This window comes from Sturnira hondurensis, unplaced genomic scaffold (genome assembly GCF_014824575.4).
Source record: "Sturnira hondurensis isolate 20B ecotype Veracruz unplaced genomic scaffold, ASM1482457v3 Scaffold0000780, whole genome shotgun sequence".
Lineage (NCBI taxonomy): Eukaryota > Metazoa > Chordata > Mammalia > Chiroptera > Phyllostomidae > Sturnira > Sturnira hondurensis.
The window spans coordinates 23,035,307-23,052,813 of record NW_028073411.1 but is presented as its reverse complement, the minus strand read 5'-3'; the positions used below and the strand labels follow the sequence as shown (position 1 = coordinate 23,052,813).

The window sequence follows — 17,507 nt, the reverse complement described above, 5'->3', positions numbered from 1 at the left end:
CCCGGCCGGCGCGTCCTTAGCGCCGCACCCTCCCGAGCCGCCTCGGCCCCTCCAGGCCCCGCTCCCACGCGGTCGTCGGGGCAGAGGGTCGGGGTCGAGGGGCGGAGGTCGAGGGTCAGCCCCCGGGTCCGGCGGCAGGTGCCCGGGTCCGGGCCCGCGGCCGCCCTCGCGTCCCCTCAGGCAAAACGAGGCCAGGACGCCTGCTGCGCTCCGGGCTCCAGTTACCGGAGCCGTTGGGGCCGATGATGCAGGTGAACCTCTTGAAAGGGCCGATGACCTGGCGGCCCCGCCACGACTTGAAGTTCTCCACGAGCAGTAGCTCCAAACGGCCCATGGCTGCGCCCGCCGCGCCTCAGGGGTGTCCTCACACGCCGGACGAAAAGCGCGGGAACGGCCTTGCGACGTCTCGCGAGAGGAGGGGGCCACTACTCGACGAGCGCCTCGCCGTTCCTTGGCAACCGGGCTGTTTACGTTTCCGAGGAAACCTGATCTCCGCTCGCCCCGCGCGGTGGGAGAAGGCGGCACGGAGAGGCTGGGGAGCCGGCTCCTACCTGACCCGCCCACCTCCTAGGAAGAGAGCCTCGCGGGGCTCCCTCTGGTCTTATGGTTTAGTCTCCTCTTTATCTCGCGTGGTTTAAAACTTCTTAGAATTCCTGGAGGATTCCCAGCCATGGAGGTAGTGCAGCCCAAGGACCTGCAACAGTACTTTGGTTTGGCCAGAAGAAGGAATGTGGAGTTGTGCAGGCAGAAACGGGTCTTCGACGCCAGGAACAGGATCATCGGGGTAAGACCCTCGGCCCAACAGGGAAGGGGCCCCGGGGCAATGAGGAGGGGCAGGTTGGGGCAAGAGCTGGGCGCGGGAGAGAAGAGATGGATCCCTCTAATGAAACTGTTGATCTAGGTACAGCCAGACGGCACCAGGCGTTTACGGGGTGTGTGGGGCGGGGCGGGGAGGACTAGCTCGATATATTGACTTTACTGAAGATGAGAGAGGCCCTAACAGAAGAATTACACTCCCTCTCAGGCAAATGGAGTCCTGCAGCGGGCAGGGAGGTGGCTTGGAGTCTGTGGCCAGAGACTAAAATGGGTTCTCGCTCAGCCAGATTTTCTGCATTGCCGGCGGTTCCTTCTAATCCACTAATTTGACCAAATTCCTACTTTGTAGCACGCCCAAGCTGATGCCCAGAGATGGGGGATAAGGCAATTCTTGACCTTTAAGGTTTATGGCCCAGTGGAAGAGGCAGGCTGTAAAATGGTCACATTAAAATGTAGGGAAGGAGGGGAGGACAAACTGAGGCTAGAAGAGGAAATCAGAGAGGGCGTCCCAGAGGTGGTGATGTCTAAGCAGTGTTGTGAGGATGGGCAACTAAGGTAAAGGGGAAGGAGGACAGAGAAGAGGACAGGTTGAGGAGCCAGCTGTAAGCAAAGGCTTTCAGTTATGAAAGACCAGATGTGAACCTAAGGCAATACCTTGACAGTGGGGCAAGGATAAAAAGATAAGTGGGACTGTTAATAATGGAATGCGGTTATCTGGCTCTGACTCCTCTGTCCTTGTTTTCCATTCCAGGGAGATGCAGAAGCCTGGGATATTCAGGTTCACAACCAAAAGATAAAAGAAGCAACTGAAAAAGCCAGGCATGAAGCATTCGGTGAGCTAAGTGCATCCATTATGTTAGGTTTTCCTAAATGCCTGTCCCAGCAGTGTGGGGCCGTGTGCCTTTACACGCCCGCCCTGTCACATATGTACAAACTTGCCATTTTTACTCTCTTCCTCCTTTTAAAATTTCACCATTCCTTTTGCCCAGTTAACTTAACGTGCTCATTCGACCTTCATTAAAAGAAAAACAGCTATTCTGTGTGAATTCTATGAAAGATATTTTGAGGATAAATGCATGTTTTCAGAAAAAAAAACCCTGGTTATGAAAAACCTTGAACATGCCCATTCTCTGCCCAAAAGTTTAAGACCTTCTGCCAGGGGCAGCCTTTCACACTGGACGGCACACACGAACTCCCAGCTCACACCCCTGAGCTGGCTCAGAACTAGGCATGGTTCAAATAATAGTGTTCTAGCTCTTAGATAAATTTTTCAAACAGAATTCATTTTCCCACATCATATGCAACAATTTCAGCTTATTCTGTTACAGCACTATAAGGATTTTTAAAATAGAAAAAAGCAGGGGTCCCACATTCTTATGGGACCCGCATATATACATACATAATAAATGTGGTTATTTTCTCCTGTTTAGAAATAATAGAGAAAAGGGTACAAAATTGTATATGCAGTGGGTTATCAATTAAATTTTAAAACATATGAAAGATACGCCTAGAAAAGGAAAGGAAATATGCCCAATCGTTAGCAGTGGTGATGTTGACATGATGAAATTACGAGTGAAGTTTATTTTCTTCTTTATACTGTTCTGTGTTTTTTACCCTTTTAATTTTTAGTTTAAAATAAATCAAACTTACAAAAATAATACGAGCGATACATACCTACCCACCACTAGATTAAATGTTAACATTTGCCAAATTGGCTTTAGATATATTTTAAGAATGCTTTTTGAAAATACATGTATATTTCTCACCTCATCATTTTCCTCTTCCTCCCTCTTCTGAGATATGCACCATCTCCACGCCATGGATGTATGTACCCATGACCACCTAATGCAGTTTTTTTGTGTTTTAAAATTTTACATACGTGATATAATATTGCATCAATTCTTTGTAAGTTTTTTAAAAGTTCAGTGTTGTATATTTAAACTTAATCAATGACATGCACACAGAATATTCATTTTAACTGTCTTCTGATATTTCATTAAATAAACTAAGTACAGTTTATTATCCATTGCTCCACTGATGGCTCATTTGGATTTCCCACTCTTTTCAATAATTGCAAGTGGTGCTGCATGACTAGCCTGCACTGTGCCCCTGTGCGTGTGAGGGAGTCACAGCACGTGCAGAAGTCACGTTGTGAGGTCGAGGATATGCATGTGTTCGGTTTCGCGGGGTGTTGGAAGATTGCTTTCCAAAGTTGTGAGTGTACCAAGTTATACTTGCACAGGCAGGGAGAGAGGAATCTCCTGTCCCCACATCTGAACACCTGCCATCATTAGCATCTTTAATGTTTTGCCAATTTGTGGGATGTTTCTAACCGTCTTGGAAGGTTGATCATTTTTTCACAAGTGTATCAGGTATTCAGATTTTTCTATTTGCCTGTTTCTATCTATCCTTTGCCCGTTTTTTGGTTGGGTTATTTGTTTTCTTAATTGATTTAAAGGTGTGCTTTGTACGATCAGAATTCTAATCTTTTAATGGTTATGTTACCTTTTTGGAGGGTTGTACTACTTTTAGAATCACTAAAAATAATTTTTTAATGGAATCAAATTTATTTTTTTCTCTGAATCTTAAGGTTAGGAATAACCTCTGTCCCTTCCAGCTGCTGAAATGAGGCACAATGACAAAATCACATGCCTTTTAGAAGACAGGCTACGAAGAGACAGGAAAAATGTCTGCAAAGCCATCAACGACTTCCAGCAGAGCTTTCAGAAGCCAGAAACTCGTCGGGAATTTGACCTGTCCGACCCGCTAGCCCTCAGGAAAGACCTGCCAGCCCGGCAGTCCGATAATGACGTTCGGAACACGATATCGGGAATGCAGAGATTCATGGGAGAGGATTTAAATTTCCAGGAGAGGAAGAGATTCCAACAGGAACAGAACAGAGAATGGTCCTTGCAACAGCAGAGGGAACGCAAGGATGCTCAGGCCGGCCAAAAATGTGCAGGTGAGGAGCGAAAAACAGCTTGGTTTCCGTGCTTTCGTGAACAAATCGACTCCTGTTTGGGGGGGGGGGGTGTTTTGTTTTGTTTTGTTTTGTTTTTTAAGTCCTATTCGTGTGCTGCTTTGGCTGTGGAGTGGGGGACATCATCACCTGTGTTTCAGCATCTGAACACCTCCGGTCACGCGTCCTGTAGGAACACTTTCCCAGCTTGTCCTCCTTCTGGGCTCAGCGGGGGGTGGAGGCCCCCGTGACTCAGACGCAGGCCCTGCCCTCAGGGTGTTTACAGTCTGCCCTGGAGATGCAGGGAACGACCTGGGTCCAGCCTGTGTCCGGAGGAGTCCAGTGAGACTCCCCCCACACCTGGCCTCCCACCTCCGGCAATGGGAGCTCCCTTCTTCCAGGCACCCAGGCCCCAACGAGAGTCATCGTGACCCTTTTGTTTCCCTCAAATGCTACATCGAGTCCAACAGGAAGCCATCCACATCTCGACTACCTTTCGCCACTCCCGCCATTACCACTCTGGACTCAGTTGTCATCGTCTGTCTGCAGGATTGCTGCCACAGCCTCTGCTGGTCTTCCTGCTGCTGCCCTTGTCCCCTTCTGACCCCATCTCTCAGCCCAGCAGCCAGAATGATCCTTGTAAAGGTGAAGCTACCTAGCTCCTTTGCCTCAAAATCTTCCAGTAGCTTCTTATTTTACTCAGTAAAAACCAAATTTATTTCAAGGGCCAACAAAGCCCTCAATCTGACCTCACCTCCTGCAGCAGACCTCCTGCCGCCCTTCATCCTTCCCACCCTCGCCACCCTGGCATGCTTGCTATTCCTAGAGGGTAACTGTGTCAGACTCACTTCTGCCTCAGGACATTTGCATCTACGGTTCCCTCTGCCCAGAAATATACTCCCCAGATCTTTGCATGGGTGCCCCCTCTACTTCTTCAGGTCTTTGCTGAAGTGTTGCCATACCAGTGAGGCCTCCACTGACCACTATTACAAGTTGTAATCTCCCCTGTCCCCACATTTCCTACCCCTCCCTTGCTTAGTTTTCCCCCGTAGTGTTGCTCAGTGACATACTGCATGGGTATATATTTATTATCCCTTTCCCCAGCACCATCTCCTTAGCCCCATAAAAGTGGGAGATTTTGTCTATTTTATTCACTGCTCTCTCCTTAGTTCCTGGCACATCGATAAATATTTGTTGAAATAATCCTTCATAGGGCTTTGAAAACCTCATCCATCCCCAGGTACCCCACTTCCCCACTCTGGCATGGAGCTTTGTCTCGGCTTTGGACTTGGTCTTCGAGCTGCCCCTAGAAGTCTTCTTAGGCATCTCCCAACACCCTGGAGACTAACCTGGCATTTCTCCCTGGCCCCGCCACCCCCAGCCCCCTCCCTCACTAATACCTCCTTCCCTGAGTCAAGCCAGAGAAAGCTGCGGGCGCTGGTAGACCCCCTCTTGTCCCCAGGCCATCCTCAGCTGCCATCCCTTCTTATCTTCCACATACATTTCTGACTCTCATCCCTCCTGCCACCACGGTGCTGCAAGCTGCCACCTTTTCACCTGCATGGACCACACCAAGGACCTTCCCGTTGTCTTCCACTTTCTTTCTTGTCCCTCTCCGTTCCATTCTCGACAGAGCAGTCAGAGCGCCACTTTCTAAACAATGTCAAGGTGAACAGTGCCACCCGACTCCCTCCGTCCCGGCTTAACACCCTCCAGTGGCTTCCCATTACCTATGGGGTACAGTGCGAAGGCTGCCTGGGGCCTGCAAGGCCCTGAGCGTGGGCCCACTGCGCACCTCTCTGATGTCACCTTACATCCCCCACCCCACTCACTGTGTCCTGGCTGCTCTGGCGTGTTTTCACTTCTGGGTCCTGACAAAATCTCCCCACTTGAGAACCTTTGCACCTGCTCTCCGCCCAGCTCCCCGTGTCCTTCAGGACTGAGCTTAAACGCCCCCTCCTCCTGGCGGACCCCTCACTGCCCAGCCTCCAGCCACCTGGTCAGGCAGCCCCTGCATATTCCCTCCGTAATGCTGTCGCAGTTTGTCGTAATCCGTCGGTGTTTGATCATTAGTCACATGTCTCACGTCCTGGACGGTGAGTGCCCGCCGCACCCTGGGCTCCCAGTGGAGTGTGTGGCCGGCCCACGGGAGGGTCTCAATAGCTCTGTTACGTGAATGGACTCAGAAGGTGAGAGGGGAAGCTGAAGCGAGCAGAGGCCAGAACTCACTGCCGAAGAGTTAGGTAACTTTTTTCTGCCTTTTTTAGTTGAATGTATTGGGGTGACCTTTGTTAATACAGTTATGTAGCTTCAGGGGCACAGTTCTATAAGGCTCCTCTGGGTATCTGTCTCTGCTTTGCGACTTGGAGAGCAGACCTGCAGGCACGAACGCCTGAGGAAGGGCCTTCTGGTCGCCGATTTGTTTTAGTATGGCACCGCCCCTGCGCAGGGGGGGCTGTCCTGCCTCGCGGTGGGGGGGCGGGGGCCAGAAAGGCCAGGTGAGGCACAGGTTGGGTCAGCAGCTGGGAAGTGCCTGGGCTGAACCAGGAGACTCTGTCTCCAGATCTTTCCATTCTGCAGTTTGGACGCTGCACTTTCAACCCCTCCTCCTCCTCCTCTTGGCAAAGTGCAGCTGTCCAGGTTGTCTGTTCCCTGACACCACTTCCTCTGGGGAGCCCATCTGGTTCCCATGGCAGAGCTCCCCCTTTCTGGGCTCCCACCATCCCCTCCTGGCTGGTTGTGAGGATGCAGAGGCCTGAGAGGTCAGGGAGGGCAGGGAGCCCACTGTGGCCTGCCAAGACCACAGCAGGCATCATCGATCTGAGAGCTCTACCTGAATTAGCTCATCGAGGTCTCTCCCAGGTGCTTCTGGGGCACCTCCAGGCTGTAGATGAGAGCTGGGTAAGGAGCGGACACTGGAATGGAGACCCTCAGGGTGCTCTGTGTGCCTGGGAGGGTGCTCTAGGTGGGCACCAAGGTTAGCTTGCATGTTGCTTCCTTCCAGAGGACCTCTACAGGCAGACCAGGCTGCAGTGGGATGAGACCGCCAAGCACATTCAGGGCCTGGGGAGCGCCACTAGGAGGGCGGCTTGTGCAGCCGTGAAAGAATTCAACAAGAGCCAGGTACTGCCCAGGCTGGGGCGGCGGGGGTGGCGCGGGTGGCATGGGTGGCGTGCAAGGACAAGCACCCAGCCACTACTCTGGGTGCCCCAGTGCCCCTAGGCGCCAGGCTCAACCCATTTACTGGGCCACATCACGAACCGCACCCCGAAGGGGCCCTGCGTGGGGGCGGGGCGAGGGGAAGCCAGGGCTCCCCAGGCACAGAAGCAGATCAGCCCCAGCCCCAGCCCCAGCCCCCTGAATCTGAGCGTGAAACCGAAAACTAGCTGTGCGAGCTAGGGAGGGGGTGTCAGTCCACCTCTGCAAACTTCAGGTTATCAGATATGAGGACAGTGATGTCTACTCAGACCTATACCAGCCGGCACTGCCCTGACGCCTGGCCTTGTTTTAGGTCATTTTTACACCCATCCCCCCACCCCCAACCACCACCCGTGAAAGTTCCTCCTCGCCAAGAGCAGCCCACAGCGCCTAGTGCTGGGGGCAACCGTGATGATGATTTGCGCAAACTCTGGGGGTCTCCTGACAGCTCCCTCCTCTCGAAGCTCCGCCCAGCTCCTCACCAACATTCCTCTCTCCGCCCGTCCCATGCTGACGAGTTTCAGGTTCTCTGTTCCTTTTGGAAATTAGACTCCTTCCCCAGGTTTTCTTTTCACATGCCATTGTATGACCTGGGTGGGGTGGGAGGATTCACTTATCGGACCAGCTGGTGGACCAGGACAGGGGTCTGCAAGGCCGAGCCTGTGGCGTGGTCCGAAGCATAGCAGGAAGGCATCGCCGGAGCTGGGCTCGTCTGCGTTCCCAACCTCATGATTTTCCTTCCCGTGTGTCTGGGTGCACATGCGTGCTGATTAGGAAGCACACGCTATCTTTATGGCCAATGGTACCGCACTGTAAACTGAATGTATTGGAGACACAAGCCCACATGCGTCTTGCTGATGGGGGTGTGTGACCAGAGACCCTGGAGAGGCTGGACCACAGACCAGAGGGAACGCAGGTTTTCTTTCAGCAGCTGGGAGAGGAACGAGGAGGGGTGACCGAAGGGCACACTGCGGAGGCCCCTGCAGCCCAGGTTACCAACCAGCTGGTCAGCTACCAGCGGTGTCGGCGACCTCGTGGCCCTTGCCCTTCCTTGTTCAGAGCACACCAGAGAGGGGAGGTCCTTACAGGCCCCACAGCGACCTGGTGGCAGAATGGGGCTCTTTTTTCTGTGTAAATTTAAGAACTTGTTTTCAGTTATAGTCGATACTCATGTTAGTTTCAGGCGTACAGTGCAGGTTACACATGTATGTAACTTACGCAGTGATCCCCCGTAAGTCCGGTGCAGAGTGGGGCTCTTCTTTCTTAGTCTGCTGTTGCCAGGCATCCAGCCGTTCGTTTATTCCCTCATTATCTGTCACAGGTACTCACAGGGTCTTCCTGCTGGGCACCAGCATGCTTTCTGCTAAAATGCGTTGCAGCATTGGTCCATTTATTTCCTCATTTCACCCAGTAAAATTTTTAGTGAGCCCCTACAATGCCGGCACTTTCAGGTCCAGCAACTCTCCGGTGGATGCTGCAATGCCCTGTGCTGGAGGAGCCGGCAGTGATGTCTTCTAGGGTCTAGATGACTGTTCTCAGAAGGAAATCCCAGGCAGGTCATTCAGATGCAGCAGGTGGCGACACACACTTGCAAGCCTCCGCGTGTTCTGTTAGGGAGGTGGTGTGGCTGTGGCGTCCGGTTCCGCATGCAGGTGCCTGAGCCCCACTGCACAGGCACAAGGCCAGGAAAAGCTGCATTGGAAAAGCCGCTCACGTGCCTCAGTTTTGGCATCGGGAGAATGGGGACAGTGAAGACATCTACCTGTGCCAGTCAGAACGATAAACCTCTCTCAGGTCTGGGTGGCTTAAAATACAAAGGTGATGTTCGTCATGCTCCTTGTTCCCCTCGGCTGGGAGGGGCTCTACTTCTCCCATCCTCACTCTGGAGCCCAGGCCCCGCCACAGAGCAGCCACCAGCAAGGGGACTCTAGCAGCCCAACAGAGAAGGCATGTACCAGATACCCCCCCAACGGCCTTCCAGAAATGCCCCGGTCCCCTCGGCCACATGGCCACACCGTCTAAGCAGGCAGGCAGTGTCACTGTACCGTGTGCCCAGAAAGAGCACTGGCCGTGTGTAGTGGCCCACGTGGTCACATTTGCTGGTGAGGCTGTGGGGTGAAACCAGGTAATCATGTCACATGCTACAACGCAGGGCACGTTACCAGGACTCATTGGCGATGGTAGTTATTTTTAACCCTAGCAACAATCAGCTGCTCTCGTTAGTCACTGTGTTCAGGAGCCTTACCTGAGGGACCAACCCCATTTAATTGATAAAGAAACAGGCTCAGAGAGGGGGACTGACTTTCCCAGGGACCGCCAAGTACTGATCTGATTTGCTTTGGCTGACCCAAATACTGGGCTTCCAAACACTCCAGGTCCAGGGTTTGAATCCGGCCTGTGCAGCTGTAAAGCACGTGCTTATGTGATGCCATCAAGCTGGCTGCCTCATGAGCCCCGCAGTGTGCCCCGTCCTTGCAAAGTGCCCCATCTGCCCCTTACTCAGGAGAACCAGTAACGCTGATGAATGTCTCTTAATCCACCTCCTGACTTGGCAGGGGAATGACTGCAGCCCACAGGGGGAGGTGATTTGCTCCAGGCCACACAGCTCCAGGCCACTGGAGTGGGATTTGAATTTACTTGAACGGGGGCCGGTAGCTGGTGTGCACCTGGAGCACTGAGGTGGCAGTGTGCTTTTGCATTTTAAGTCACCCATGTTTTGAACCATTCTTGGGTGTTCTGTGTGGCCTGCATCCATGTAAGGGTGACCAGGGCCACAGGGGAGGGCACAGAGCCCTGCCCCAGGGTGAGCCATGCCAAGCAAGGCAGCAGCTCCCTGCTCCAGCAAAACGTTGCAGAGACCTGAAGCAACTCCACATACAACCAGCAGGTGGCGATTCCCACAGCCCAGCCACAAGCCCAGCAGAGGGCGCAGGGCAGCCCACATCCACACCTGCTGAGTCTACCCCATCTGTCCACCCCCGTCCCCACCCCTGGTTCCTGGTGCCCTTAGCGCATTCTTCCTTCAAGCACCCCCAGTGAGATTTGTGGCCTTTGCCCATGTCTCCCTGGGGTGACTCGAAGCATCTTCCCTAATGTCTTCCCCGCCTAGGCCACAGAGTCAGCAGAAAGGAAAAGTCGAGAGAAAAACCAAGAGCAAGAGGACAGCCTGGCAGAGATCTCCAACCTGTTGCGTGGGGACCTGCTCTCAGAGAACCCGCATCAGGCAGCCAGCTCCTTTGGACCCCACCGCGTGGTCCCGGACCGCTGGAAGGGCATGAGCCGAGAGCAGCTGTGGCAGATCCGCCTGACTCAGAAGCAGCAAGTGCAGGAGAAACTGGTGCCTGCCTCCCCCATGGCCAGCAGACCCGCTTCCTGCCACCTCCCTCCCTCCCTCCCTCCCTCTAGGACGTTAGTCACATCGGCTGTAACCCTGGCTGAGTAGCTGCCTTCAAGGGGTTCACGGGCCAGTGGGGGAGATGACACGGGCCAAGTAATCCCTGTCGTGTATGATGTAGCTTGGGCAGCGAGTGCTAGGGAGCGAAATAAGGCCGGGGGAGAGGAGATGGAGGATGCTGGCCAGAGGAGGGTCAGCAGGGGACTGAGAAGTGACATTGTCACAAAGACCAGGACTGGGAGGGATCGAGCCCTGCAGACATCTGGGGACAGGGCGACCAGAAAGGGTGAACTGCCAGGGCCGCGAGGCAAGACTGCTGGGCCTGTTCTGGGAAGAGCCAGGGGCCTGGTGGCTGGAGTGGGTGAGGGGCAGGCGAGGAGGCCAGAGAGGGGTGGTCCTGGGGCCTGGCGGGCCCCAGGAGGACTGAGTCTTTTTCTGTGACTGAGATGGGGGACACTGCGGGTGTGTGGCAGAGGGCCCCTCCGTGGTGAGGCGGAAGAAGAGAGATCCTTGGGTCCTGAAAGCAGCGATTTTGACTGGTTTCCAGTCTTCGTGAACAACTAAGACAGAAAACACAAAGGGTAGAAACCCCGCATTAAACCTCACCGCTCAGAGCACCCCTCCCCCGCGCTCCCCACACCCCCCTCTCCCACTCATGGAGGTAACAGGGGGTTGAGGCCAAGTGAAGAATAGTTAGGTTGCCCTTTCTCGGTCTGGGCCAGAACGTCCCCGTATCGTCTGTATTGACGGAAGCATCTGTGTCACAGCGCAGGGCCTGTGAGTGGCCTCGTTTTATAGGTGAGGAAACGGAGGTTCAAAGTGGTCATGTCACTTGGCCTATAGGTGGCAAAGTCGGGCACCAGCCTGCCTTTTGGTATCTGGCTGAGGGCCTGGGCCCCTGGCAGCCGGTCCATGCCCCGCCTCCTCTGGTGGGGAAGCCCTGCCCTAAAGCCTGAGGAAGGTGCTTTAGGTGTCCGTCCGGTACAGGCCCAGCCCCTCTGCTCTTGCTCCCTTTTGCTGTGAGAAATGGCGGAACCGACAGAGCAACTCCAGACGGTTGGTGGAGCTGCCCAAGTTGAGGGCTTGGCCTCTCCCATCTGCATTAATCCGGTTTCTTCTAGGACTCAGGGTTTTTATAGAAGGGTCTGGAAGCCAGTCAGAGAGGAATGAGCTGGGATGCAGAAATTCACCCCCTAGATCATGGGCCCGTCGTTCTGCATGGGGCTGTGATATTGGTGCCAACCAGGCCACCCCAGCATTCAGCCCGTGGCGCGCAGGGGGTCCTCTGATTCCCTGTGTGGTGCTGCCCACTGACCAGACCTCAGTGTCCCCCAGCTGGCCCTACGAGCCACTCAGCTCGGCTCCTCTATAGGGACAGGTGGTGATGAGTCACGTCTCCTCTCTCCAGCGGCTCCAGGAAGAAGAGCACCAGCGAGACAGGGGCCTGGACCGGCAGAGGGTTCAGACTGCCCGCACGGCTCTGCTGTTGGAGCGGCAGCAGCGGCGCCAGCAGCGCGACCTGCGCAGAGCCCTGGACCGCAGCAACCTCAGCCTGGCCGAGGAGCAGCTTTCTCAGTGAGTGTTGGGTGAGGGCTGGGCAGGCCCGGGGAGACCAGGCCGAGGGGGCTGGGAGCAGGTTAGGGTCAGGGGGACGGTGGGAGGTGGGTGCTGACCAGCAGGGCCCATGGAGCAGGCTCTGTGCTTTCCTGGCACCCTGCCCCCCAGTCTTTCCCGCCCAAAGGGCCCAGGACCCTTGGTGTGGAGTGCCCCAGAGAGACCCATGGTGGCAGTGGTTTGGGCTGTGGCACCACCTCCTAGGGAAGATGCAGACGGAAAGGGGAGAAGGGCCCAGAGCTAAGAGGCCAGAAATAAAGGGCTTGGAAACCACCAGTCTCAGACCAGGTGACGGAGATCCCATCACGCCCACATTCCTGAACACCCTCCCTGGGGGATCCTCACCTGGGCCCCAGGGACCCACCCCAGTGGCCAAGACTCAGATGCTGGTGACTCGGTACTGAGGGTGCCAGTGCCAGGGGAGGCCCGGTTGGCCAGAGGTGTGGAGGAGGAGGGCACCTCTCGCAGCCTGGAGTCTCTTCCCTGACGCAGACAAGCCCAGGCCCAAGAGCGGCTCAGCGCCCCCTACAGGCAATGCCACATGCAGGTCGGTGGGTGAACATGTCACTGAAATCCACGTTATTTGTTTCCTCGTGTATCCATCCATCAAGCTCTGGCTTGAACTTAGAAGGGACCCCCCTGCATGTTCGCCAGACATCTGACCCCTTTTGCCAGGGGATCCATTGTCGCCTGGACCCAGCTTCTGTTGGAAGCCTGAGAGGAGCACTGAGGCCTGGTCTGACAGAAGTCAGATGGAACGAGCAGGTGTCTTCACAGCCACACCTGCGGACACAGAATCCGAAATACCCCCCGTCTCGCCGAGGAACTGCCCCTCTCCTCCAGGACCCACAGAGCCGGGCCCATCCTGGGGATACACTGACCGAAAAAAAAAGAAAGGTAGACTGCTTAGGAAGCCAGGCTTTTACTGATTGTTTCTCTCCTTGTTTTACTTTCAGGAAGAAATCTATGAAGGAAGTCTACACAAACCAGCCCACTGAAGATTATTTCACACAATTTAACACAGGAAGTCGATAATGAAAAGGACATTCCTACCCCTCTGAATTGTTTTGTATCAAACGCGGTAACCTTGAAGGGCCCATTTACTAAAAAAATATTTTCACTTCTTGATCGACAAGTGCCCTTGAACTTTATTTTTCCACGCTGGACAAAACATTTGTTAAACTCTCCCTCGCATTTCTATGAGGAGCATCAGTCTCTGTTCGGGGCAGCCCAGAGGGTGTCCCAGAGCAGTCTGGGTGGTGGGGGGACAGGGCAGAGCAGACGCGGCCCTGCCACGCTTCCTTCTAGGGACAGCGGTGGGCCCGTGTGTGGTGTAGACTCCAGGTTCGGGGGCTGCCATCGCTGACACGGCTTGAGTTCCGGGCAAGGCTCCATTCTACACGCTCCATATGGAATGAACTAGTTCCACCCTCATGGCGGCCAGTGGGTCTTTTTATCACTCACACACGCCAGGTGAGGTGCCCGAGATCCAGATGCGTTAGGGGACCTGCCCACCAAGCTCACGCTGATGGGCAGAGTGGAGGAGTCTGGCCCTCCATCACCTCACCCCATCCCTGCCTGGTCCCGAGAACACAGACCCTAAACAAGGGTGACTTCAGCACATGAAGCTTACTTCTTGTCCTTGTGAAATGCCAAGGTGGGCAGTGCTACCCTGGTGCTGTGTGTGTCCACCTGCAGTCCCAGGAAGGCTCCCCGGCCGTCAGCACCAGGTCGCACTTGGGCCAGCAGGGAGGCGTAGAGGTGGCAGGCTCTCAGCCTTTAGGACCCAGCGGAAAGCATGCATTTCACCCCTTGCTCACCTCCCATTGGTGGGAAAGTAGACATGTGACCACAGCTCGCTCCAGGGGAGCCTGGGAGTCATGTGACTGGGCAATGATTATATGATGGTGCAGACAATGGAAGACTACATTTTGGGGGACAACCAGCAGTTTGCTAGTCTTGGAGAGAGACTTGAAGTTTTCCAGAGGGGAGGTGAAGGGAGGCATTTTACACTCAGTGTGTGTGGGGGGGGCAGGGGGTCTCTAGTAATGGGGTCTCTCGCTCTAAGCCCAGCCTAACTGGATTCTGTCCAGTTACTTTTTTCTTCTCCATGTGGGTTTCTGGAGGGGCCACATGCACGAGGCTGGTGACAAATGGCAGTTCCTGGTGGCAACTTATCGTTAGCCACCCTGGAGCTGGAGACACTGGTGCTGGTGCTTAGCTCTCACTCCCCCCGACTCCCTCTAAATGCAATCCTTGCTCTTCCCATGCTCCAGCCCGGCCACTGGCTGAATTAGCCAAGCCCGAGGGTCGGCAGGTTCCCAGGTGGGTCTGCTGGGGCTGGGCTCTGGTCTAGTGAACACGACGCCACAATGCTAGCAAGAAATGTTGGGGCATCGTCTGCTGCAGGCCGAAGGCAGAGGGCCTGGGGGCCACTCAGGGTACGGTGGAAGGTGGGACTGTGGCCATGGCCTGAGACTCAAGGAAGGCCAGATGGAAGAGGCTGAGGACTTGAACCAGAGGGCACGGCCACTGCCATAGGCCAGGGAGTCACACACCGATGTGTGTGTGGCAGAAACATGAAGGCTCCAGACAGGCCTGCTCTGGAGGCAGACTTCACTGCCGCCCTCCCAATCCAGGTGCCCAGGGGCTCCAGAATGGCAAAGCATTTGGGCAGATGATCAGCTGGGATGTGGTTCACACCCAGTGGGTGTGGGGGGCGGGGTGAGGAGGTGGGAGGGGCGGGGTTGGGGACCTCAATGGTATGCCAGGGAGGAGGAGCAGGCAGGTGGATGCCTCAGCACCTAAAGGGTGCGGCACTCCCTAGACGCCTGAGCAGTGAGTGGACGAGGAGCAGGGCTCTACCTTGTCTGACAGGCGGTTGTGGGGGTGGGGGGGCTCCCACCATGCAATCTGCTCCCTGGTTGCCCGCTGAGTGGGTTTCTGCCACCTCTAGGCAGCCCCGCACACTGCCCCACAGGCCCACTCTGACACACTCCCCCTCCTGCAGGGCAGGGACGTCCACCTCCGCCCATTACAAACCTGTCTCCTATGAATCACAGCATCGCCCCTGTTGCTAAGGGTTTCCAGGCATCCTCGCTGCTCCAACAGGGGCCGCCTGTTCCTAGAGTGATGGCCGGCAGCAGGGACACTCCCTCTGAGGAGGCAGGTTGTGGGCACATCGGTTCCCTGGGGCTGCCATGGCAGTCTCCACAAATAGAGGCTTAAATGACAGCAACTGCAGCTGCTCACAGTCTGGGGGCCAGAATGTCAATGGGCAGGGCTGGCTCCTTCGGAGGAACCCGTCCAGGCCTGCCCCCCAGCCTCTGGGCACTGGACAGCGACCTCTGGCCTTCCCTGGCTTGTAGACGCATCACCCTGATGGTGGCCTCCGTGTATTATACAAGGCGTCCTCCCCGAGTGTGAGTCTGTGTTCACATTTCCGCTTTGTACAAAGGAGGGCAGGCGATGGACGGTGACAGCCTGTACAGATTGTCGGTCCCCGGGTGTCGGCCGGCGCAGGGCGATGAGGTGGGAGGTGGGAGGCCATGTTGGTTCCTTCAGGGAACGGTGCTCTTACTACTCTGGGTGCTTTGCAAGGCTCTCCCACCGTCTAGCAGGCGACATAGGTATATGAGCAGATGCAGAAGCTTGGAATTGTGGGGCCAACATGGAGAGGCTTGCTTTAACTTGAGTTTTGTATCATAAAATATAATATAAAATATTAAAAATTGCTTATATTTTTTAAAATATATTTTATTAATGATACTAATACAGTTGTCTCATTTCCCCCCTCTACTCCCCTCTGTCCTGCACACCCCCTCCCACCTGCATTCCCCCCCGTTAGTTCATGTCCATGGGTCGCACATGCAAGTTCTTTGGCTTCTCCATTTCCTATACTATCCTTAACCTCCCCCCGTCTATGCTACTTACTCTCTGTACCTTTTCCCCCTCTTTCCCCTCCCACTCCCTGCTGATAACCTTCCATGTGATCTCCATTTCTGTTTTTGACTCTTTTCCTGTTCTAGTTGTTTGCTTTGTTTTTGTTTTAGGTTTGATTGTTAATAACTGTGAGTTTGTTGTCATTTTACTGTTCAAATTTTTATCTTCTTTTTCTTAGATAAGTCCCTTTAACATTTCATATAATAAGGGCTTGGTAATGATGAACTCCTTGAACTTGACCTTTTCTGAGAAGCACTTTATCTGCCCTTCCATTCTAAATGATAGCTTTGCTGGATAGAGTCATCTTGGGTGTAAGTCCTTGCCTTTCATGACTTGGAATACTTCTTTCCAGCCCCTTCTTGCCTGTAAGGTTTCTTTTAAGAAATTAGCTGACAGTCTTATGGGCACTTCTTTGTAGGTAACTGTCTCCTTTTCTCTTGCTGCTTTTAAGATTCTGTCCTTATCTTTAATCTTGGGCAATGTAATTATGATGTGCCTTGGTGTGTTCCTCCTTGGGTCCAACTTCTTTGGGACTCTCTGAGCTTCCTGGACTTCCTGGAAGTGTGTTTCCTTTGCCAGATTGGGGAAATTCTCCTTCATTATTTTTTCAAATAAGTTTTCAATTTCTTGCTCTTTCTCTTCTCCTTCTGGCACCCCTATGATTCGGGTGTTGGGATGTTTAAAGATGTCCTGGAGGTTCCTAAGCCTTTCCTCATTTTTTTTTGAATTTTTGTTTCTTCATTCTGTTCTGGTTGAATGTTTTTCTTCCATCTGGTCCAGACTGTTAGATTTGAGTCCCAGTTTCCTTCCCCTCACTGTTGGTTCCCTGTACATTTTTCTTTATTTCACTTTTTAGTCTTCATGTTTTCCTCTAATTTGTAACCATATTCAACCAATTCTGTGAGCATCCTGATTATCAGTGTTTTGAACTGTGCATCTGATAGGTTGGCTATCTGTTTGTCACTTAGTTGTATGTTTTCTGGAGCTTTGATCTGTTGTTTCATTTGGACCTTTTTTTTTCTTTTGGTCTGAGCATGCCTGTTAGTAGTAAGGGGCAGAGCCTTAGGTGTTCGCTGGGGTGGGGCAGTCATGTACCTGCGTCCTGACGCTGTACGTGGGGGAGGGGTCTGAGGGCGAACAATAGCGCTTGCTCCACTCTTTGCCAGTTTCCAGTTCCTTCCGCCACTTCCCACAAGCAAAGTGGGCCCTTCTGATGCTGGTTCCCGGGTGGGTGGGTGGGTGGGTGTGTGGCCATTCTAGGCCCCTGTGGGTCTCTCCAACGAAGTCTCCTATGAGGCCGGGAGTCTCTCCTGCCGCTGCCTCCACCCCCACACGTGTTTCCAGTCAGAGGTTTGAGGCTTTATTTCCCCGCTGGGACCCTGGGTTGCGCGGTCTGGCTCCCCAGTTGTTTCTCCCGGTTTATCTGCACACAAGTGTGGGACCGCCCGCTCCGACAGCCGCCGCCTCCCCACGAGTCCTCTCCGCCCGGCTGCCCATCCCCGCCCCTCCTACCGTCTGGGTGAGTGTTTCTTCTTTAACTCCTTGGTTGTCCCACTTCCGTACAGTTAAATTTTCTGTCAGTTC

At 54.1% G+C, this 17,507-nt stretch overlaps 1 protein-coding gene across 1 annotated transcript; it reads left to right on the top strand.

The window, feature by feature from the left end:
- The first annotated feature begins 498 nt into the window (after nucleotides 1-498).
- On the top strand, nucleotides 499-13,101 carry RIBC2 (RIB43A domain with coiled-coils 2). The gene is made up of 7 exons (XM_037050241.1): nucleotides 499-784; nucleotides 1,568-1,649; nucleotides 3,434-3,778; nucleotides 6,780-6,898; nucleotides 10,083-10,310; nucleotides 11,776-11,942; nucleotides 12,938-13,101. The coding sequence occupies exons 1-7, from the start codon at nucleotides 671-673 to the stop codon at nucleotides 13,014-13,016; spliced, it is 1,134 nt and encodes a 377-aa protein (XP_036906136.1). The 5' UTR covers nucleotides 499-670; the 3' UTR covers nucleotides 13,017-13,101.
- The last annotated feature ends 4,406 nt before the right edge of the window (nucleotides 13,102-17,507 follow it).